At 40.1% G+C, this 20861-nt stretch overlaps 2 protein-coding genes across 4 annotated transcripts in view; one reads left to right on the top strand and one right to left on the bottom strand.

Moving 5' to 3' along the window:
• The window catches only part of stx18 (syntaxin 18), a 31184-nt gene extending 23544 nt beyond the window's left edge, over positions 1-7640 (top strand). Inside the window, exons 7-9 of the mRNA XM_055642770.1 lie at positions 379-448; positions 1735-1815; positions 7064-7640. Coding sequence (XP_055498745.1) covers positions 379-448; positions 1735-1815; positions 7064-7159 — 247 coding nt within the window. The 3' untranslated portion in view covers positions 7160-7640. The remainder of the gene's footprint in view (positions 1-378; positions 449-1734; positions 1816-7063) is intronic.
• Positions 7641-8561: 921 nt separating this feature from the next.
• LOC129701529 (neuronal vesicle trafficking-associated protein 1-like) overlaps positions 8562-20861 on the bottom strand; it is a 50628-nt gene continuing 38328 nt past the window's right edge. For all 3 annotated transcript variants that reach the window (XM_055642781.1, XM_055642789.1, XM_055642797.1), the window contains exons 4-5: positions 18786-18896; positions 8562-10567 (exon numbers count right to left, since the gene is read on the bottom strand). In XM_055642781.1, coding sequence (XP_055498756.1) covers positions 10364-10567; positions 18786-18896 — 315 coding nt within the window. In that variant the 3' untranslated portion in view covers positions 8562-10363. The remainder of the gene's footprint in view (positions 10568-18785; positions 18897-20861) is intronic.

The raw sequence follows: 20861 nt of genomic DNA, 5'->3' as shown, positions 1-20861 counted from the left end.
TTGGGGAATAGCTGGAGAGTTTATATATCCGTCATGGGAAAATACTGAATGGTGACAATTTTCAATCTCCAATACTGATTGTTTAGAGATCAGTGGGAAAATGTGAATTAAATAGAGAAAAAGAATAACAGGCGGGATCATCAGTATCCAGTTAACCCTTCCTTGATCAATCCCATTGCTTTTTAAAATCACATTGGTGTATTGTTATCTGAAACCTCATGGTGACCATTGTAGATGATAGTTAACTCACCATCCAGTGCTGCGATTTATTTTAAAGACCCCAAATTATTGCTGTCTATTTATTTCAATTGCTTTTATTTGAAAGGAATATACCCTTGGCCTTTATGATGAAAACAAATATTGTATTTTTGTGAACAGACAAATCGAAGGAAAAGTTGTTGAAATCTCCAGACTTCAGGAAATTTTTACTGACAAAGTGCTGCAACAGGTGAGTTTTGTATAATGTTCTTCTGTAATGTAATTCTAACAATTTAGATAACAGATGAAATTCTAACATATTTGATGATGCTGATCAAAATAAACCAGAGCATTGAAATAAAGTTGCAGGGTGGCACAGTGCTCTGCTTATCCACTTTTGACCAGTGTGCCACGTATGTTCCATTCTCAGTGAATCATTGGTGCTTTATTTTCACGTGTAACCAAGTACAGTGAAATCTTTTACATATGTTCCGTGACAATCCTACTATATATTTGGCACAATTACATTAAGAACAAGTGCAGCACTGAAGAGTTGCCGCCGTACAGTGCCAGAGACCCAGGTTCGATCCTGCCTCCGGGTGCCGACTGTACGGTGTTTGTAATTTTTCCCTGTGGCCGCTTGAGTTTTCTCCGGGTACTCTGATTTCCTCCCACACTCCAAAGACCTACAGGTTAATTGGCTTCAGTAAAAATTATAAATTGTCCCTAGTGTGAAGTGGACTGGTCGGCGCAGAGTCATTGGGCCAAAAGGCCTGTTTCTGTTCTGTAACTCTAAAGTCTAAAGTCTGTAGACAAGTGATTTAAGTTCACTGGGAACGAAATGTCTTTCAAAATTTAGTTTGTGAGCAATCTCTGGTAAACTGAAATTGGAAATTCAGATTACATTTCCCATTCACAGTGGGAACAATGTCAAAAATTGTCAACACCCACATGTCATGCCACTGATAAATAATGTGCATGGAGCCACTAAGCCATAAAGAATGGAGCAATGCTGTGTTAAATGTTGAATCATACACATGGGTTTCTTGAAACAGCATACAATATAGCAGCAACTGTTTGTTGCACTCCACTTTCGAAATTCTGTCCCATTGAAGGTATAGACAGTCTTTTGTCCAGAGTAGGAGAATCGAGAGCCAGAGGATAGAGTCAAATCCTATCTGGTTGCCCCTATGAAGTATAACAAAATATTCTTAATATGGCCCAAAAGTTTGTAGAAACTCAATTTTTACTTACTGCCATGTGCCCTTAAAGTTTCCCTTTTGTAGCAGTTAGGCCGATTTTGTTTTAATAGTGCCACAGAGGAAAAATGTCAAACTTTTTATGTGCAAAAATATACCTGAAAATTGTTATTCACATCACTGATAGATAACATTTTTTTTCTGTGTTTGAGAATGCAAAGCATTTCCACGTTGATGTGGTTTGCATACCAGACCTCACATAATCGTGAGATGGTACATATGGGCAACTTCTGATGTTCATGGTGTTTATTAAGATGTATTTATTCTTGCTTGGCAGGAAAAAGAGATAGACAACATTCATGAACTAGTTGTGGGTACAACTGAAAATGTTAAGGAAGGGAATGAAGACATTAGAGAGGTAAGGGATAATGTTAATTTCCAAATGTTGTTCTTGGATTTCTCTGAAAAATGCTTTCAATAATGTAAACAACAACTTATGTAACAGTTACATTATGTGAACCCGTGTGTAAGTTGGATTTTATGTAAGTCGGAATCACCATCCTCATCCCTTGCCCAAAATAGCTTCCTGAGAGGATAAACTGGCTGAATGGTGTCCGGTTACATCCGGACCACTTTCTGTGGTGCATGGCCTTCTGGATAAGCACCGGCGGCTTGAGTTCCGTCTCGCCGTTGGGGCATTTACTGCGGTACGCAGCCTTCTGGATAACCACCACTGCCATTGGCAGCTTGCTTCCGATGTAAACCTGAGTAATTATACAGTTGTGGAAATTACAAACTGCATTGATTGCAATAGGGACTGAGTACAAAATTGTTTATGTAAGTGTGAGTTTACATAAGTCACCTATTGAGAAAGGTGCGGAGTGAGTATCATAGTGAGCAAGGAAGGACAACGGGACCTGACGACTGGAATCAGGGAAAGATGCAATATTTTTAATTATGTATTGCACAATGTGACAAATGACTGATGGTGTATGTGTACAGATCTTGAACTTCAGAACATCAGACACTTATTACAGCGGTAGTGATCTTCATGTGTAAGAAAAAACTGCGGATGCTGGTTTAAATCGAAGGTAAACACAAAATGCTGGAGTAACTCAGTGGGTGAGGCAGCATCTCTGGAGAGAAGGAATGGTTGACGTTTTAGATCGAGACCATTCTTCAGACTGATGTCAGGGGAGGGGGCGGGACAAAGATAGAATGAAGCCGGAGACAGTAAAGGGGCTGTCCCACTGCGGCGACCTATTCTGCGAGTTTAGAAGAGTTTGCCCTTGACTCTAACTCGCAGCATGGTCGACACGTGGTCCTAGGAGGTCGTATGAGGTCACTAGAACTCTCCTTCATGCTCGAGGGAAGTTCCCACATACTTGCGGCCTCAGTTTGGTCGAGGAATATTTTTCAGCATGTTGAAAAATTTTCCGCGAGTAAAAATTGTGCGGCATGTAAGTTTTGAACTCGTAGTGCAGTGGAGTGGAGTCGCTATGTAGTTACAGGTAGTCGTGGGCAGCCGTAGGCAATCTCCTTCACTGACCGGGCATTTTAAACCGACCGGTAATGTTAAATGCCTGCTAAACTTTATTAAAAGTTGTCTGGCTTCTTAAAAGTGTCTCCATTCCTTATCTCCTCTTCTCTCCCCTTCTCCCCCCCCTCCCTGCTCTCTAAAGGACTTACCGTACGCTGTGCAGACGTCTTTTACCTTCCTGTTCATTACGGGTGTGAATTTCACACAGCGCTCCCCCGCTTTCCCTGGCCCCCGCCCTGTGCGATGTGTTTGTGTGTGTGTGCAGTCAGTCGATCCGGCTCGCGGTTTCATCGCTGACGGTCGATCCAGCTCGAGGTTTTTCAGGCGAGTGCCCTCGAGCTTGAAGGTCGAAGACAGTCGCTGAAAGGTCGCGTCAGTGGGACAGGCCCTTAAGACTGGTGGGAGAACTGGAAAGGGGAGGGGATAGAGGGAAAACAAGGTCTATCTAAAGTTAGAGAAGTCAATGTTCATACCGCTGGGGTGTTAACTACCCAAGCGAAATATGTGCTGTTCCTCCAATTTGTGCTGGGCCTCTCTTTGACAATGGAGGAGGCCCAGGATAGAAAGGTCAGATTGGGAATGGGAGGGGGAGTTGAAGCGCTGTGCCACCAAGAGATCAGGTAGGTTAAGACGGACTGAGCGGAGGTGTTCATCGAAACCATCGCCAAGCCTGCGCTTGGTCTCCCCGATGTAGAGAAGTTGACACCTGGAACAGTGGATACAGTAGATGAGGTTGGAGGAGGTGCAAGTGAACCTCTGGCTTACCTGGAAAGACTGTTTGGGTCCTTTGATGTAGTCGAGGGTGGAGGTAAAGGGACAGGTGTTGCGGGGGAAAGTACCAGGGGAGGGGGTGGATGGGTGGGAAGGGATGAGTTGACCAGGGAGTTTCAGAGGGAACGGTCTCTACGGAAAGCAGAAAAGGGTGGAGATGGGAAAATGTGGCCAGTAGTGGGATCCCATTGGATTCAGAAAGGGATGGAAATGGGATCTTCCTGTTGGCATGGGGTGAGAGCCCCAGCTCATAAATTCCAGCCTACTCATGCACACAAATATTCCCAAACAATCCATTTTGTATTTATTCTTTGTTTACATTGACATCTTTTATGCATTAATATTTCTGAACAAATTGCACCAATCCATTATAAAAGACATTGTAAAATAGATGCAACAATGTATCAATAGAAAAATACTGGATAATAAAATCAACATTATCCAGTAATAAGACGATTATCTGAATGTAGTACAGTGATATATCTTTAGTATTTTAAATACAAAATCTCCAGGAAATGTGATATATTTATCACCAAATACAAATGAGAATGCATGCGCTGGCAGTTTATAGCCACTGAATGTCACTGTTGAGCAAACTGATTCTTATGCTGAAAACAATTTACACTTAGAATAATGAACTGAAATACTGAAATTAAAGCTTATAGGATATAGTTAAGCTCCTTTAATTCTCTTAAACTTCTTTCTCCCCAAATCATTGATAGCATAAATACAATTTGTTGTCTTATATGTGATCTAAGGCTTCAGCTGGTGCTCGCCTGATGGGATTGCATCTTTCATTGATTCCTGTGGTCAAGCCAGAAGACTAGTGTGTGGGAAGGAACTGCAGATACTGGTTTACACGAAGATAGACACAAAATTCTGGAGTAACTCAGCGGGACAGGCAGCATCTCTGGAGAGAGGGAAAGGGTGACTTTTTGGGTTGACCTGCTGAGTTACTTCAGCATTTTGTGTCTATCCAAGCCAGAAGATTATCCCTGCACAAGACTGGTATATTTACAACCACACTGGGAACTAATTTGGAGGCCTTGGGTGGGAAGACATACACAGGGTTCAGAAATCTACTGCCTCGTCGGTCGCAAAATGTATGTCTTCATGGTTTGCAGAGAGGAAAAGGTTACTTTTCCTCACAATTCCATATCGCTACGCCCCTTCACTCGTAAATATCAGTGACAAAGCCCAAACTACGTGTGCCATTCCCTTCCAGTAAATATTAAGACCTGAATTTGTCATCAGTTAACCATCAAGTTTAACAATGTTAGCTGTGCAGTCTTTGTTCATGGGCCTGTGTGGCTGACAAGACCAGTCCTGGAGAGACGCACCCGGGGATGGTGTGGACACAGGAAAGGCACTAAGCCAGGTGTAGCTGCCAAGACCATCCTGTGATCTCTGGCTCTGGGGACTCAGTCTCTTATCCTTCCTTTAAAGTTGATATAAGCCCTTTTGGTGGAATCGCACAAGCCCGTTCTGTCCTGGGCAGAGTAGTCCAACTCTCTTGCAGGAATGCCACTGTATTTCAGGCTTTCTTTGATACAATCCTTGTGTATCATTTTCTGGGATGTCCCTTGTTCCGCTGACCCTGTACAAGAACTCTGTAAAGAAGCTGTCCGTACGGATTACATGTCCTGTCCAGTGCAGTTATTCCCTCATGGTCTTGGCCTCAGTACTGACCATGCTGGCCTGGTCCAGAACGTCCAGGTTTGCCACTCTCCTGCCATTTGATGCCCATGAGTAACTACAGAGATCTCATGTGAAACCACTTGAACAGTTTTAGATGTGTTTCCTATAGAGTGTCTCAGGTCTTGCAGTCATACAAAAGGCTTGTGAGTACGACTGATTTGTGCACTTTGATCTTGGTTGACAGACCTGATTTGAAGGGTAAATAAATACCTACGTTCCCTGTCTCTACGATGATAATTGTGATCAGGAGAGGGTTTGTGATGATAATGCAACGCCTCCCAACCAAGCAGCAACTGCAGGAGGAGCAAAGTTACTGGGATGACTGTCATATTATTTAGCTGCATCGGCTGTTCCAGTTTATTCTCTCGCCTCTCCCTTTTCCCATAGTTTGTTAAACTTTTGTCTCCAGCTCACCTCTTTCACCTCTATAGTAAACTAAATCAGTCCTGATAACTGGCCCACTGTAGTTTTTCCCCCACCTCCTATAATTCACCTACGAATCTCAGCTTGCCTGGACCACTCCAGCTCTAGCTACTTTAGAAGCTACTAGCTTCTGGGCAAAGCAATTTAGGCTTAAACACGATACAGGAGTAGTCTAAATGTGTAAGAAGGATTTGCAGATGCTGGTTTAAACCAAAGATAGATACAAAAAGCTGGAGTAACTCAGCGGGACAGGCGGCATCTCTGGAGAGAAGGAATGGGTGACGCTTCGGGTCGAGTCTGAAGGGTCTCGACCCGAAACGTCACCCATTCCTTCTCTACAGAGATGCTGCCTGTCCCGCTGAGTTACTCCAGCTTTTTGTATCTATCTACAGGAGTAATCTGCTGGATGCTTCCCATCCACTAACTTATCATTAACTCCCATCACCACAGATGTCTGTGGCTGCGATTGTTCACCAGAGCCACCATGACACCTCAAACCCAGCAGCTAAACCATTAAGAGAAAGGTAACATACTCATGAGAACATGAACCACCTGGTGATTCCCCTCCATAATCCATTTTGTGCTGCTTTTGAAATAAATTTGCTGCCCTCTCATTGCTGCCAGATCTAAATCATGAAATTCCCTAGCTCTTCTTCTTCTTCTTGCGAATGAAACATAAAACAAAGAAATAGTTAGATCTCAAGCCGGGTGTTGAGCAGCCAGGTTGTTGTCTCTGCATCAATGTCTGCCAGGCCCTGAGCTTCATTTGGTGGGTGGGAGAGCGGGCACTCAGAGATGACATGGTTGGCTGTCTGTTGATTTAGCAATCCCTAGCTAAATGCATTAATGGAGCAGCTTGACTAAAAGGACTGTAAGGTTGAAGAAGGTGTCTCACCATCACCTTCAAGGATAACTAGGGATGGGAAATATTCATCTTGATGGTGATACCTACGTTCCAAGAAAATAAAATTATAATTCTTGCTAATTCCTTGCTGCTGAGATTTTCCTTCCCCGTTCCTTTTCCATTTACTCGTTGTCCGCCTGTCCCTGCAGCGTCTCTCCTATATTCTCATAACTGCTTGACAGGCAAAACTTTGAATTGTAGCAAAATGAGTGAATACCAAGGTCCCATCACTTTGATTGGAAACATTGATCTAAAATGTAATGGGCATCTGTGAAGTTCAGAAATGCAGTTTTGTAATTGATTTAATATTGAGTTTTATTCTCTTAACAGGCAATCAAAAATAATGCTGGATTTCGAGTCTGGATCCTCTTTTTCTTGGTGATGTGTTCATTCTCTCTGCTTTTCTTGGACTGGTATGACAGTTAGCAAACGGTGATAGCCAAGGGATTTATTTTGCTGCATTTATTACAACCTGACAGGATTTATTGAAGTTCAAAACGTATATCTTGTTGACTGAATATCTAAAATCTGTGCTTGCACTAGAGTGCAGCACAATTTTGCAATATTATTTAATGTAACTTGTTTGTAAATTGAGTATTTAGTAACAAACGTTAGTGATCCATTTAAAGATAAATTCTGCTACCAATACTTGGTTTTTGGAGACACATGGATGGAGTATGTTTTTATGTAAAATAATGTTGATTTATAATTCGAAAAGCCTTGAAAGAAACCAGTGAACAAAAGCAACTTCAAGCAATGCTTGCTCGCATGGTACTTTCACTGTAGCATTTCTAGTGCCAGAGCTGAAGTGAACGGCATGTTTTGCCAAGATTAAATAAATACAATTTTGGTTTCTTCAATATGTATTTGTCTTTAAAATAATAAAAGTGATGTGAAATTGCAAAAATCCATGACCATTTTTTGGAAAATATGATACTGAGGAAGGAAACATTCTCTTAGTTCAATAGTATACTGTTGTAAAGTCCATGAATGTACATAGCCTGATCTCAAGCCTTTGCTAATTTTCATGAGACATAATGGAGCAGTAGTCCCTGGGCAAAAACAATGCAGTTCTCATTTTGAAGTGACATAAATCAGTCAATTTTACAGCTCGTAGTAACTGGTCATTTGGCTGCTATTGGGCAGCTCATGATTACACTGATTAACTGGCATGATGTCCTTAATGACCAGTTATCCAACGCACTTTAGAGTAGGTATCCCAGAAACTCAATCATAGCTTATGTTTACCTTCTTTACTAATACGCCTGAGGTTTATTGACCAGATCTATATCTTCACTGTGTTTAAAACTAGTGATTTCTAATATGCCGACTTGTTTTCCAACTTGGAGGTGAAGATGAAAATGGACCCCAGTAGCTCCAGTAAAAGAGAAAACAAGGAATTAAAATCAGAGCTGCATTTAAATGGAAAGCATATTATTTTGTACAATCTTCAGGTCTATCAGTCTTGAGGATAGAGAACCAAAACAATTATCAAAAGGACATAGTTATAAATTATTATGCAATCATGATAAAGTCAGACAAGCATTTTATTTTTTGGAAAGAACTGCAGATGCTGGTTTAAATCGAAGGTAGACACAAAATGCTGGAGTAACTCAGCGGGACAGGCAGCATCTCTGAAAGGAAGGAATGGGTGATGTTTCGGGTACGTCACCCATTCCTTCTCTCCAGATATGCTGCCTGTCCCGCTGAGTTACTCCAGCATTTTGTGTCTACAGGCATTTATTTATGTGTAGTGTTGCCTGCGACAGTGATTGCAAACTTGGGGGTCAGGAAGGAATTTGCTCTTCCAAAGAAACAAAGAGTATCATTTTTATTTCACTTTATTTGTTTTATATAGTGTATCAGTTACCCTCATTGCATCATTTTACATCCAATACAACATTTGCTCAGATGTATAAAACACATGGAGCTCTGTACAAACAGGACTTAACACCATAAACACTATATGACAAGTATGGCACATGTTTTACAAAGCATGACATTTTGGCACTCATTTTAATTTTGTTGTGTCTGCATCTTCCCCCCCCCCCCCCCCCCCCCTCCTTTTTTCTGCCATGTATTTTCCTCAACATCCAATGTGATTCTGATGAAATCAGTCTCAAGCTGTCCACACCTGGCATTTTGGCATCTCTTTATCTGACGGCAAATGTGACAAATTGGCTTCTGCACATTTAAAATATCAAAATCAAGGAACTATATAACTATTTGGGGTTGCCCGCTTGAATTTGAAGGGCATCGAACAATAGATGCAAAACAAAGGAAATACAATTAAATCCAGGTCATGTTTCCAGGATTATCTAAAACATAAGAGAACAATGACAACCATGTCAATTATAAAACATTATGCAAAAATTCTGATGACAAATAAATATTTTAATACCCAGTTATTGTGTTTCATAAACATCAGGCTTCACTTAACATCTATGAAATAATTATCAGACATTAGAAATGCTAAAGTTTCATATGTCCTTTTTATATACAAATTTGGCTTCTGTTAATGACAACAGAAATGTGTAATTAAATTCTAACTGCTGAATCTCATTCTGGGAAGAGGGTGCAATTGCAGGGAAGGAGGAGCTTTTAAATACTGTTAAAATCCTAAGCATTCAGTGTACGCTCATTATTTTTAGAAATAGCCGCTTAGGGGAGTCCAAGCATGGTAAGAGTCAATCTAGATAATTTGTATTTACATAAAATAATTATTTCCATCAAAATAGGGGATGGATGGTATACTCTCTGCCCACCATAAAAAATGAGGCAAAGTATTTTTCTTCCTTTCATGACAGTTGAAGCGGAAGAGTAAGTATACGACTTCAGAGTTGTGGCCTTTAGAAATCCCGGTGGATTAACTGAGGCTTCTACTTGGCCAATGTCAATGAGGTGTTACAACTTTCACTTTAGCCCCACTTAAAACTGGGGTGGCAGAACTGCCTGCTGTACTTTAAGATCAAAGCGTGCGACTGAGACCCAAATGTCAAATTTGTTAACCCACAATCCATTTATTCTACAGATTTATTTTCAAATGCAAAGTGAGGCATCAACTTCATTGTGTCAGACAGAATAGTTTCTCATATAAAAACTTCAGCTGTTTCCACATTCAACTTTCGTTTTTGTTTTACATTAAACATGAGCAATAGTTCACTGTTGCTGCAGATTTGAAAGATAATCTTGCTGTTCTAACATACCAAATGACCATAGTACTCACTAACCACTAAACTAGTTTCTCTTTTTTTGGAGATGACTCTGCTTTTTAAAAAAGGACATAGGTGATTAGGTTTTAAAAAGATCTATCCACTGAATCAGAATATGGAGCAGGTCTTTGTCTACTTACTGATTTACTTTCACATCCACAACCTGAGATTATTAAAAGTACAGCAATCTTAGCTGAATGTACTAATCAAATGAGACAAGCATGCCACTATGGAAAGAATTTCATTAACACTTACAAATAACATGAACAGAATGAAGAAGAATGGAAGAAAAACTAAGCTGGATCAAATTAATAAGTTATCTTCCATAATTTACTAATGTCAGTGCCTTGTACATTAAGTAGCTAAAGTTGGTTCCCGTACTTGTTTCTACAAGGAACCGAGGGTTAAATCTGGGAGTTTACTCTGCATTTTTCCCAGCGCCTTCACTTTCCTTCGCCAGCACCTTCTCTTCAGAGAGTGCAGCCAGCCAAGGTGAAACCGAGCGTGAAATGGTCTGTTTTGCCAGGTTGTAGTGGTTAATGACGGTGTAAAATCTTCCCCGAGATGCAGAATCTTGCTCAGAGTAATAGGTCTCCAACCCAGCTGGAATGCAGTGATTATGCTGGAGAAAAGGAATCGAACAAGAAATACATCATTGTGGATTAACAGGATGGTATTAGTAGAAATTATTTGCAATGAGAAAAATGCATAATTTACTTTTTTGTAATGATGTTATGTTTCTAATAATGAAATATGAACAATGTTTTGTCATCAACGTCCTCAAAATGAGTTTACGGAAACAAAGCCGAATGTTGTCAATGCTCAGTCTGCCAGGCATCATCAGTGGGGAGAGAAACCAGTAGACTTTCCAAGTTGAGAACACTTCATCTGGATCAAAAGTAAAATTATAATGTACTATTTAACATTGTTTATTATTTTCATAATATTAGATTTTAATATGTGTACAGAATGCCCAATATTTCTACTTTTTCAATTCTCTTGATCTGGAATATTTTTCTCTCTGTAATGCTGTCTAATATGCTGAGCCTTTCAAATGTTCTCCATTTTTGGTTCCTATTCCAGCTTATGCACTTTTATGGTCCTTTTATGGTAAATACAGTTTTACAATTTGGATTAATTCAAAGGATGAAGATGAAAGTGAAACAAGTCTGATGAGTGTGGAATGTGCCTTTGGTATGAGGTGGCAATCCGTTCCGTAATGAACGATTTACTTGGCTTTCAGGCAGTAACGGTTCACTAAATTAATTCCTGAAATGAAGGGATCGTATTTGGAGGTCACATGTACATCAACTCTATGGAACCAAGGAGAATAAGATATGATAACAGATAGACAACAGTTGGGGGAGGCTGAGCAGGACCGACCACAGATGGGGGTTTTTTTTCCATTTGGGGTCTAGAGCCAAGGTGCATTGTCCCAGAATAAGGAATTAGAACGTCTCAGTAATGAGAATAGGAAGAACTTCTCATTGCAGGTGGGTGGATGGGAATAGGGCCAATTCATCTTTGGAATTCATTATCCCAGACATATATGGGTTCTGAGGATATTTTCTTACTCAGAAAGTAAGTATTACAGTTCATTAAGTATATACAAATTTGAATTACAGGAGAATCAAGAGTTATGTGGATCGGGTAAGAAGTTGAGGCCAAAGACCAGCCAGGGGTCTTGCTGAATGGCAGAGATATTCAATGCATTCTAGCTGGGTCAGAAATTGGTATTGATATATTATTATCACACATGCTGGGATATAGTGAAAAACTGTTTGCATGCTATCCGGTCAAATCATATTATATGAGTTAATGTTATGCCATACACAAGTACAACAGGTAAAGAGAAGCGTTACAGAATTATAGCATAACGGAGTTACAGAGAAAGTGCAGAGTGCAAGGTCTGAATTGAAGTAGGTTAGGAGATCAGGACTACACTCCAGCTTATGGGAGGACTGTTCAATAGGCTGATAAAAGTGGGGAAGCTGTCCACAATCAGATGGTACATGCTTTCAAGATTTTGTATCTTCTGCCTAATGCCGAGGGAAGAATAGGGAAAGACCTGGGGCCTTGTTGATTTTCAATAACAAATGACCTTTGACTTCTTGTTGGTATGGGTTGACGTCAAGGCTGGACCGGACAATTTGATGTGGGATGAAGTCGAGGATTTTCATTTTAATATGTCATAGTGGGAAAGTTCATCGAGATGCTCCTTTCAGTGGGTGTTGACTTTCTCTGCCTTTAAATAAGAATGTCTCCTTTCTTGTCTCTCTGCAGGGGGGATTCTTCCACATTGTAGATGTAAATGGTCTTGACAGTTCTATAGAATTGTGGTCATCAGTGAAAATTCAGACCGCCTGCACTTGTTCCACGCACCAACTGCTTTTTATTGCATAGTTTTTCTGTTGGACCTAGAAAATGCAGTGCCTTTAGAGCTGATTCTTTTCCCTTACGGTGTGATGGAGTTTCCAATCCACAATACCCAAAGTTTGTGGTTAATTGGCTTCTGGATCTCTATGCCATTTTCAACAAACAATTCTCATTGTAAGTACTAGAGATTTGTGATGGACTTTCAAACTGTAATTCCCGTTGTTTTTTGGGAACTATCAGGTTGTCTATGAGGCCCTGATAGAGAAGAGCTGCCTTTGTGGTGCCCTTGAGTGCTTCAGCATTGACTGCATCTCCTGATGCTAAAAGTGCATCAGAGGTACAAGAATAACAACTAGGAGATTCCTGGTCAAATTTTGAGTGCAAATAAACTAGGAAATAGTTATTTCATTCAAAGGTTTCATTCCGATCAGAATAGAACATTTTTTCTTTTGCACAATGACAAAAAATGTTATGCACTTAAATTTCCTACTGGCCTGGAAATTTAATGGCAATTTTATTTCAGCCTGTTTGACTAGAAATACACTTGGATGGTGTGAAATGTGATAATAGCTGCATCCGTATTATTTCTGAAATTTGAATGGGTGCAAATATACTTGGATATATATATAGAACATGAACACATGTCAAATGACATCATTACTTGTGTAGCATTGGTCAAGGATAAGAGTGTTTAATTGCAAGCATCTAAATGGATACTAGTCTAGAAAGTCCCAACAACTGTCCACTTTCCCCACCCCACCCCCATAGTATTCAGACTTCCTTTTATTCCCCCCAGGGCCAACCCTCCAATTCCCTGGAGTCCTGACTGACAACATCTACAAACACCAACCTACCTTGGCCACGATCCTCTAACTGATAGCTCTACCCATGCCCCACACTGCCTCCCCACATCAATAGGGACACATTACAATTTCCATGTCAATCTGTCAAAATGAACTATTTGACAATAATTGCTCAATATTATAGTTGGGTCTCATCAACAGATAAGTGACATGTGCTAAATAAAGTCACTCAACTGAGTTAAAATTTACAAAATTAATAAAGCAAGCCAAAAAAACAGCTGGAATCTGCAGTGAAACACCAAAGTCAGTAAGACCCTCTGGTTGGCTGCTATTCCTTTCTCATACTAATGTATTTGCTTGTGTTTTGCAAATCAATGTTTTATTGCTGAAGCTTGCAGATATTTGAGGCATCTTTCTGACATTAACTGACTAACGTGGTTACAATTTTTAACAAAAGCAAGCTTGCTGAATGTGCTGATTCATGCAAAATGCCAATACTGATATGGTGGTTGTATTTGCAACTCAACGGCTCATTGCACTTTTAATAGTGCATTAAGGTAATGAAAGGGAGAATATTTTCTATTAAATGTACTGAGGCAGTGAAATTTCATTTTGGTGATGATAATAATTGAGTAAGACTCAAAGGTTTCAAAGGTCTTTTATTGTTACGTGTGTAACAATTAAGGTATAGTGATATTCGAATCACGACTCATTGGTATAATTTTTTTTTAAATCATGCTATTATATTTGGTTTGGTCCCAGATGGAAAGCTAAAATAAGCATTAGTCCCTTGACTGTTGAAATTCTTCCCTACCCTCACAAACTAGTAACTAAGTGGAAACATGATTACATTTTAAGCTATTATTTGGGTTTTTATCATGTTTCTAAATACAAACTATTCAACCCACACCTTAGATATGAAAGCACATTTTAACACAGCTCTAGATGGACAATGCCCCCTGGGGTACAGCTGATATTCAATGGTAATTATGTCAGTTTTAATATAGACAGGGAAGGATGCAAAATCATTTTGATTGCGGAAATAAAATTGCTAATAGTACGAAGTATGTACTTTAGCCACAGGCACATTTCATATATGTTCTGTGGCTCAAACCAGCATCATGTCCTGGACCAGCCTTATTGAAGCAATGGCCAAGAAAGTGCACCATTGCCTCTAATTCCTTATTTAGGATGTTTGGCATATCCCCAACAACTCTCATCAATTTCTACAGATGCGCTGTAGAAACCATTTTATTGGGATGCATCACAGCATGGGTTGGGAACAGCTCCATCCAGGACCGCAAGAAATTGCGGAGAATTGTGGACGCAGCTCAGACCATCACGCAAACCAACCTCTCTTCCATTTACTCCATCTACATCACACTGCCTCAGCAAGTACACCAGCATAATCAAGGATGAGTCTCACCCCGGACCCTCCGTCTTCTCCCCTCCCAACAGGCAAGACGTACAGAAGTTTGAAACGTATACCTCCAGATTCAGGGACAATTTCTTCCCAGTTATCAGGCAACTGAACCATCATAGAGAGGTGGCCTGACCTACCATCTACCTCATTGGAGACCCTCGGACTATCTTTAATCGGACGATACTAGATTTTATCTTGTGATAAACGTTATTCCCTTTATCCTGTATCTGTACACTGGACAGCTTGATTATAATCATGTATAGTCTTTCCGCTGATTGGATAGCACTAGTTTAAGGTGAGTGGGGAGAGACTTAATAGGAACCTGAGGGGCAACATTTTCACACAGAAGGTGAAACATGTATAGAACAAGCTGCCAGACAAAGTGGTTGAGGCAGATACAATAACAAAATTAAAAGACATTCTGACAGGTACGTGGATAGGTATAGTGTAGAGGGACATAGGTCAAGCACGGGCAAATTGACTCATTTAGATGGGTGGCTTGTACGAGTTAGGCCAAAGGCACAATTTCCATGCTTCATGACTTTGTTTAAAATAATTAAAGATCTTGAACAATTAAATAGGAAAGACCCATTTTCCTAAGCTGAGGAGTCAAGACAAGAGACATAGAAGGATTAGAGGACATCGGAAGAAAAATCTTTCAAGCCCCATGTTGATAGGGATTTGAAATATGAGAGGGTGGCATTAGCAGAGACCTCTACATAATTAATTAAGTGGCTGTAAGTGTACTTGAAAGCCATGATCTGCAGACCTTTGGATCAAGTGCTGCAAGGTGATATTACAGTCGGTCATTCTTTCTCGACACGTATGGAGACAACCAACACAGATTTTGTCATTCTGTGTTTTGGTTCTGATTTCTGAATTGTCCACAAAGCTCAGACTGTGGAATTGAGAAAAGATTATAGGAAGTCCTGATGCAAATCTTAAAGATTGAGAAAAGATAGACACATAAACATAGGTAAGTAAATAGTATAATAGCAAATATATAGGAAATTCAGGTTAAGCTTCTGATAAGTTAATCAGAAAAACAAAGATAGGTCTCAACTTTTGGTCTCAACTGGATGGGTGGTGGGTTGCACGCCATCACTTCCTACAAGGCAAAACCAAGTGCTAGCTGAAGTGACAGCAAGGCAACACTACCAGACGAGTTCCATGCTTTCTAAGTTTGCTGTGAAAGGGAACATCGGTGTACCTTCTTTAGCCTCCATAACCTTCGGCGACATTCTAATTTCAGTCACCGAGGCCGATGTCAGAAGATCCATCCTCCGTGAAGCCCTGGGAAGCGTCCAGCCGATGATGTACCTGTGCGAACTAACTGGCTGGAGATTGTGCAGACATCTACAACCTCTCAATACTAAGCTCCGAAGATCCAACTAACTTTTAAAGGACGTCAATAATACAGGTGCCCATGAAGAGTAAGGTGACATGCCTCAATGACTATTGAGCAGTGACACTAACATCCGAGGTTGGCTATCAACTGTCTTAGTAAGGACCTGGACCTATTACAATTCACCTTCCACCACAGTAGATCAACAGGGGATTCGACCTTGCTGGCTTCCCAATTCCCACTGGACCACTTGGACAATTAAACACCATTTGATCGTTATATCTATCTGTGTGTTCTCTATCAAAGGTTCTCTGTTGTACGCAGTCAATGTGGCAGAATAATGCTCTTTTGACCCAATTGAGTCATTAATCTAGGATAATCTGATCCATGACACTTATTTTGGCTCCTACTAATACAACTGTTATTCTCAGATACAACATGAGACGGTTTTGCAGACAGGGTAATAAGATGGATGGTGTGTGATAGACAACAAATACACTCTCAGGCCTTGATGCCAGGTTAAGCCTGGTCATGCTGCACAATCCATGTGCAACGTATCTGAACAAGAGGCAGTGTCATATCTTCTCAGCAGCAACATTTATCCTACTCAATGAGCGGAACTAAAACTTTATTAATAAATTGATAACAGCTGCTATGCACCGGGCAACCAGCTGAGCCTGTCATTTCACTAAGATGCAGATGATCCATCCAACAGTCATCAAAAGTTTAGTTCAAATGCAATAACCTTGACAAAAGATGGTTTTGACTCCATTTATGAGCTCAGTGTCCCTATCCATGCGCTTGGAATAGTTAAAGTAACAAACGGATGAAGATGACAATGTGAAGATTATACTGGATCAGTTGTTCCCCATGCTGACTCACATACAAACCATTTCAAACAGGGAAAAAACCATTCTGCAATAATCAGCGGGTTAGGCCTTACATAAAGCAAATCAATGGAAAATAGTTATTTTAAATACTTGTGATTGCCAATGGAAGCCTTCATTCATAAAAAGCCGAGTGGTTAAGTGTTTAAAGATGCATCACAAAGGTAAAACTGCAAACTAAAGCTCCCTCTGTGGGTGCAAGAGATCCCACAGCATTTTTAAAAGAGAAGTGTTCTGATGAATATGTCTTCCTCAACTGGTATAAATTAACCAGTTATTCCTTACAAAGGGCATGGGATCTAAAACATTAACCCCATTTCCTTCCCACGGATGCTTTCTGACCTGCTGAATGTTTCCAGCATTTCCTGATATTTATTTTAGATTTCAAGGTTTTCTTTGATTTTCAGTTTTAATCCTCCTATTGAACTTTGCAGAAATCTGTAACGATACTTTCTACAAAGCAGTGAGTATACTTCAATCGTAGGCAGAGTATGCAATATTGTAGGCTGTCCTGGGTTTTTTTTAAATACTAGCTCTTTTACCCACAGGCAGATGGGGCTCGTCAGCCTGGGAAGGCAGTCCATCTAGGAGAAGGAAAACTCTGATTTTAAAATCATGGAAAATGCTCCAGGAGTAAACCTCAAGGAAATCCGGAGTCGGAGCCCCTAAGGCAGTTGGTCGTTGTCTACAACCTCGCTCTGGCAGCTCCTGCGACGGGGCTGGTGCCAAACTTTAACGGCCCTGCTGTTCGTTTGGATCGATCAACGACATGGAGAGGGGGCACATGCTGCATGGACAGCAGCCTGTCCTCCATATGACATCGCCCAGGCTTGCATCCGACCAGGATGCATCACCCATGGTCAGTCATGACCGAGGGGGGCCGACTACTACTATCCATGGTATTTTAAAAGCAGACAGCATAGCAGTAATGCAAAAAGTCAATAAGCTGTCCTGTCTTGATTATAAACTATGCTTCTGCTCAGTATGGGAAAACCCATAAATATAGGGATACTAAAAAAATAGCTAGTCTGGACTGCTTAATTATGAGGAGTATTCAACAGGTCAGGAGCATCTGTGCAAAGAGAAAGAGTTAACATTTCCATAGATGCTGTCTGACCTGATGAGTTTTCCAAGATTTTCTATTTTTATTTATTCCAAGGTCTGCAGTTTTTTTGATCGGTAAAACTTAATCAGTAGAGTGCTTTATTGTCAGTATCATAGGCAAAAGTACCACCCCGTCCTGCCACAAAAAAATACATTCAAAGTCAAATTGTTCAAACCACATACACACGAAAGCAAAGATTTGCAAGTCAGAGTCGCACTCCTCACCATTATCTTCTAATGCCCCGTTACAGATTTAGGGGAAAAGGCGAGAACAAGTTCAGGGTTTAGTCATTTACTTCCACAGCAGCTATTATTTTAGAGTAATTTCGCATGCCCTCTGGTAGAAAGCTGGCTCCATTAGAAATATATCCCAGCCTGTAGCTAATAGTTTAATGAGAGAATCATCGAGAGACTGTTACATGGCAAGAATATTTAATAGTACCACTTAAAAGACAATTTGGGATAAATCTTAATGATATCTCACAGGCACGTATTTCGTTAACATTTACCAAGGAATCAAAGGAAGTAGGCAGTAAAAGGAAATTATTAAAAGGAAATGGAAGTAAAGAGCTTGGAAAAGTGCTTTTCAACCTCTGGTCTAGATAGCTGAAGGTATGATGGGGTAAAGATTGTACAAGGGCTAGATTTACAAAGTTCACAAACGTGCAGTCGTGGTAAATGGGGATTCGGAGTTGGAGCAAGGCAAAACAACAGCAAACGTTTTTAAACCAAGATATTCCTGGACCAGTGGTCCTGATGATCTGTCTACAAGGCACATAAACTTACTGTAGTTATATTCACAAACATCCAAATTTGCACTAATCCCAATATCTTATTGCTAGTGATTTTTTTTTTAAATGGAACAATTTTGTATTGCCTTTAAGTCTAAAGAAAATTCTCACCTTGAAGACAAATCCATCTGGGCAGCTGTGCTCATACTTGTAAGCTTTGTAAACTACCAGGAACACGATGCATGTGAGAAATGCCAGTGCAAAGAGAATGAGAACTGTAACCTGCAAAAGAATTACAACAGCATTATTTTAAGCAGATCACATTCTGTTGCAATTGGTCCCCAGATCCACGTTGTATGCAGAGAAATCATTCTTTCAAATTTACCCCTAACAGCATGTGCTGAAATGACAGATTGCCAAACTGAACATCCATTAATCAAAATCAATAACGAGAAAAATATGAGGAAAAATACCACTAGTCATATTTCTCTACATTTGGAGGCTGCAATCAGTCTTGAGTGAAATATTAAATCATTTTTGTTAATATAAACTAATAATTTACCAGTTGTTGTTGGTTGAAGGGCCCCAAAGCCAGTTTGTGTCAGGTGCCCTCGACACCTGAGAACACCATAACCATTATGGCACATAGCCATACATTTCAGGTGCAGAATGAACACACCACATTCAGCGGCAATTTATTTCTCGCCTCAATAGCATGATGCTCTGAGAATGTATTTTAAGCATGACTAACCGATCCTCTAACTGAGTGAGACATAATTACAATACTTACGGAATTCCATTAAAATGGAATTGAGAAGGACATTTGAAGGCAGTATAAAGAACAGAGTGACTGTTAATAATACAAATGTGCAATTTCTGCTGCTACTAAGCATCACCTTTCCATGCTTCAAACAAACTAGGGTAATTGACTGTGAAATTATTCATATGGTTGAAGTCTTTGTTCAGTGCTGTGAACAGGTGCAGGTCACACTTTCCAAAGGTAGTTGGGTCCATTAGATCCAACATCTGGGTTCTAATTCATAATTTATGTGACTCTCAATGGATTACATGGTTAACAAAGCCTGCTACAAACTCAATAAATAATAATAGATCTTGCAAAACCGAGGAAATCAATCTGTGACAATTATTTAAACACTTAAAAGTAACGATTTTAAATAGAAAGTTCTGCTTTAAAAGTTTGAAGTTAATGAGCTGATCAATCCAGTATTTAACTTCACTGGCAGAAAAGAATTGTTTTTAAAATCAACCTGATCCATATCATTTGAGAGAATTTGAGTTATATATTTAAATTGGAAATCTTGATAATTAACAAAAAATAAATAAAACAGGACCAGCAATTATGTGCTTTAAGGCTGAGCCGTAACTGTTTAGGATTTAGCAAAGAGTTGCATGGTATGTGGGAGAAATTAGAATCAAGAGGCTCATGTGGAAATTTGTTCTTGGGTCAAGTCAACATACTAAAGCAATATATTAACATTGATCACATCTCCATGGGGTCCCGTGGAACAGCCAAAGTGTCCACAAATTGTGCCATGACATGAGTGATGGATAACATGCAGATGGTTGAAATATTGGATTATTATCTTGCCTGATAGCAATATACCCACAGATGCACGTTTTGCTATTTTTAAGGAAGAAGGGTCCTGATCCAAAACGTCACCTATCCATTTTCTCCAGAGTTGCTGCCAGACCCCCTGAGTTACTCCAGCATTTTGTATATATCTTTGGTATAAACAAGCATCAGCACATGCACCTCGGGACTCGGGCCATGTGAAGACAGCTCACTGCCCATGTGGACCCAGCAGCACTACCTTCTGTGCCACCTCAGAAAAATTAACTTGGAAGATGGTTGGGAGATTCATGCAGAACAACTAGATACGGCATGGGGGGCTATTTCTCTGCATCCATATTTGTCTAACGCTAAACATTCATGTGTTGGGTTGACACTGCAAATGCAAGTTAGCCTCCCACGGTAAAATCATCAGCTACTGATGAATCTCCAGTGAAATTACTGAGACTTTTGTCCAGCCTAAGACAGTAAATCAAGTTGAAGTTATTTGTGATCATTCACTCACTGTCATTAGTTTGTACCAGAAGTAGACGCAGTATAATGGGGGACCAAATGTGACTGAAAACACTGAAATGTTCCTATGTGTTCTCATTTACATTCATTCACGTTAAGGCACCCAATTAAAGCTGATGTTTCGCACTATTAAATGGACAGAA

The sequence above is a fragment of the Leucoraja erinacea genome, chromosome 1, assembly GCF_028641065.1.
Source record: "Leucoraja erinacea ecotype New England chromosome 1, Leri_hhj_1, whole genome shotgun sequence".
Taxonomy (NCBI): domain Eukaryota; kingdom Metazoa; phylum Chordata; class Chondrichthyes; order Rajiformes; family Rajidae; genus Leucoraja; species Leucoraja erinaceus.
Note: the sequence above shows the minus strand (reverse complement) of the source record. Positions and strands in the feature narration are given on the sequence as shown.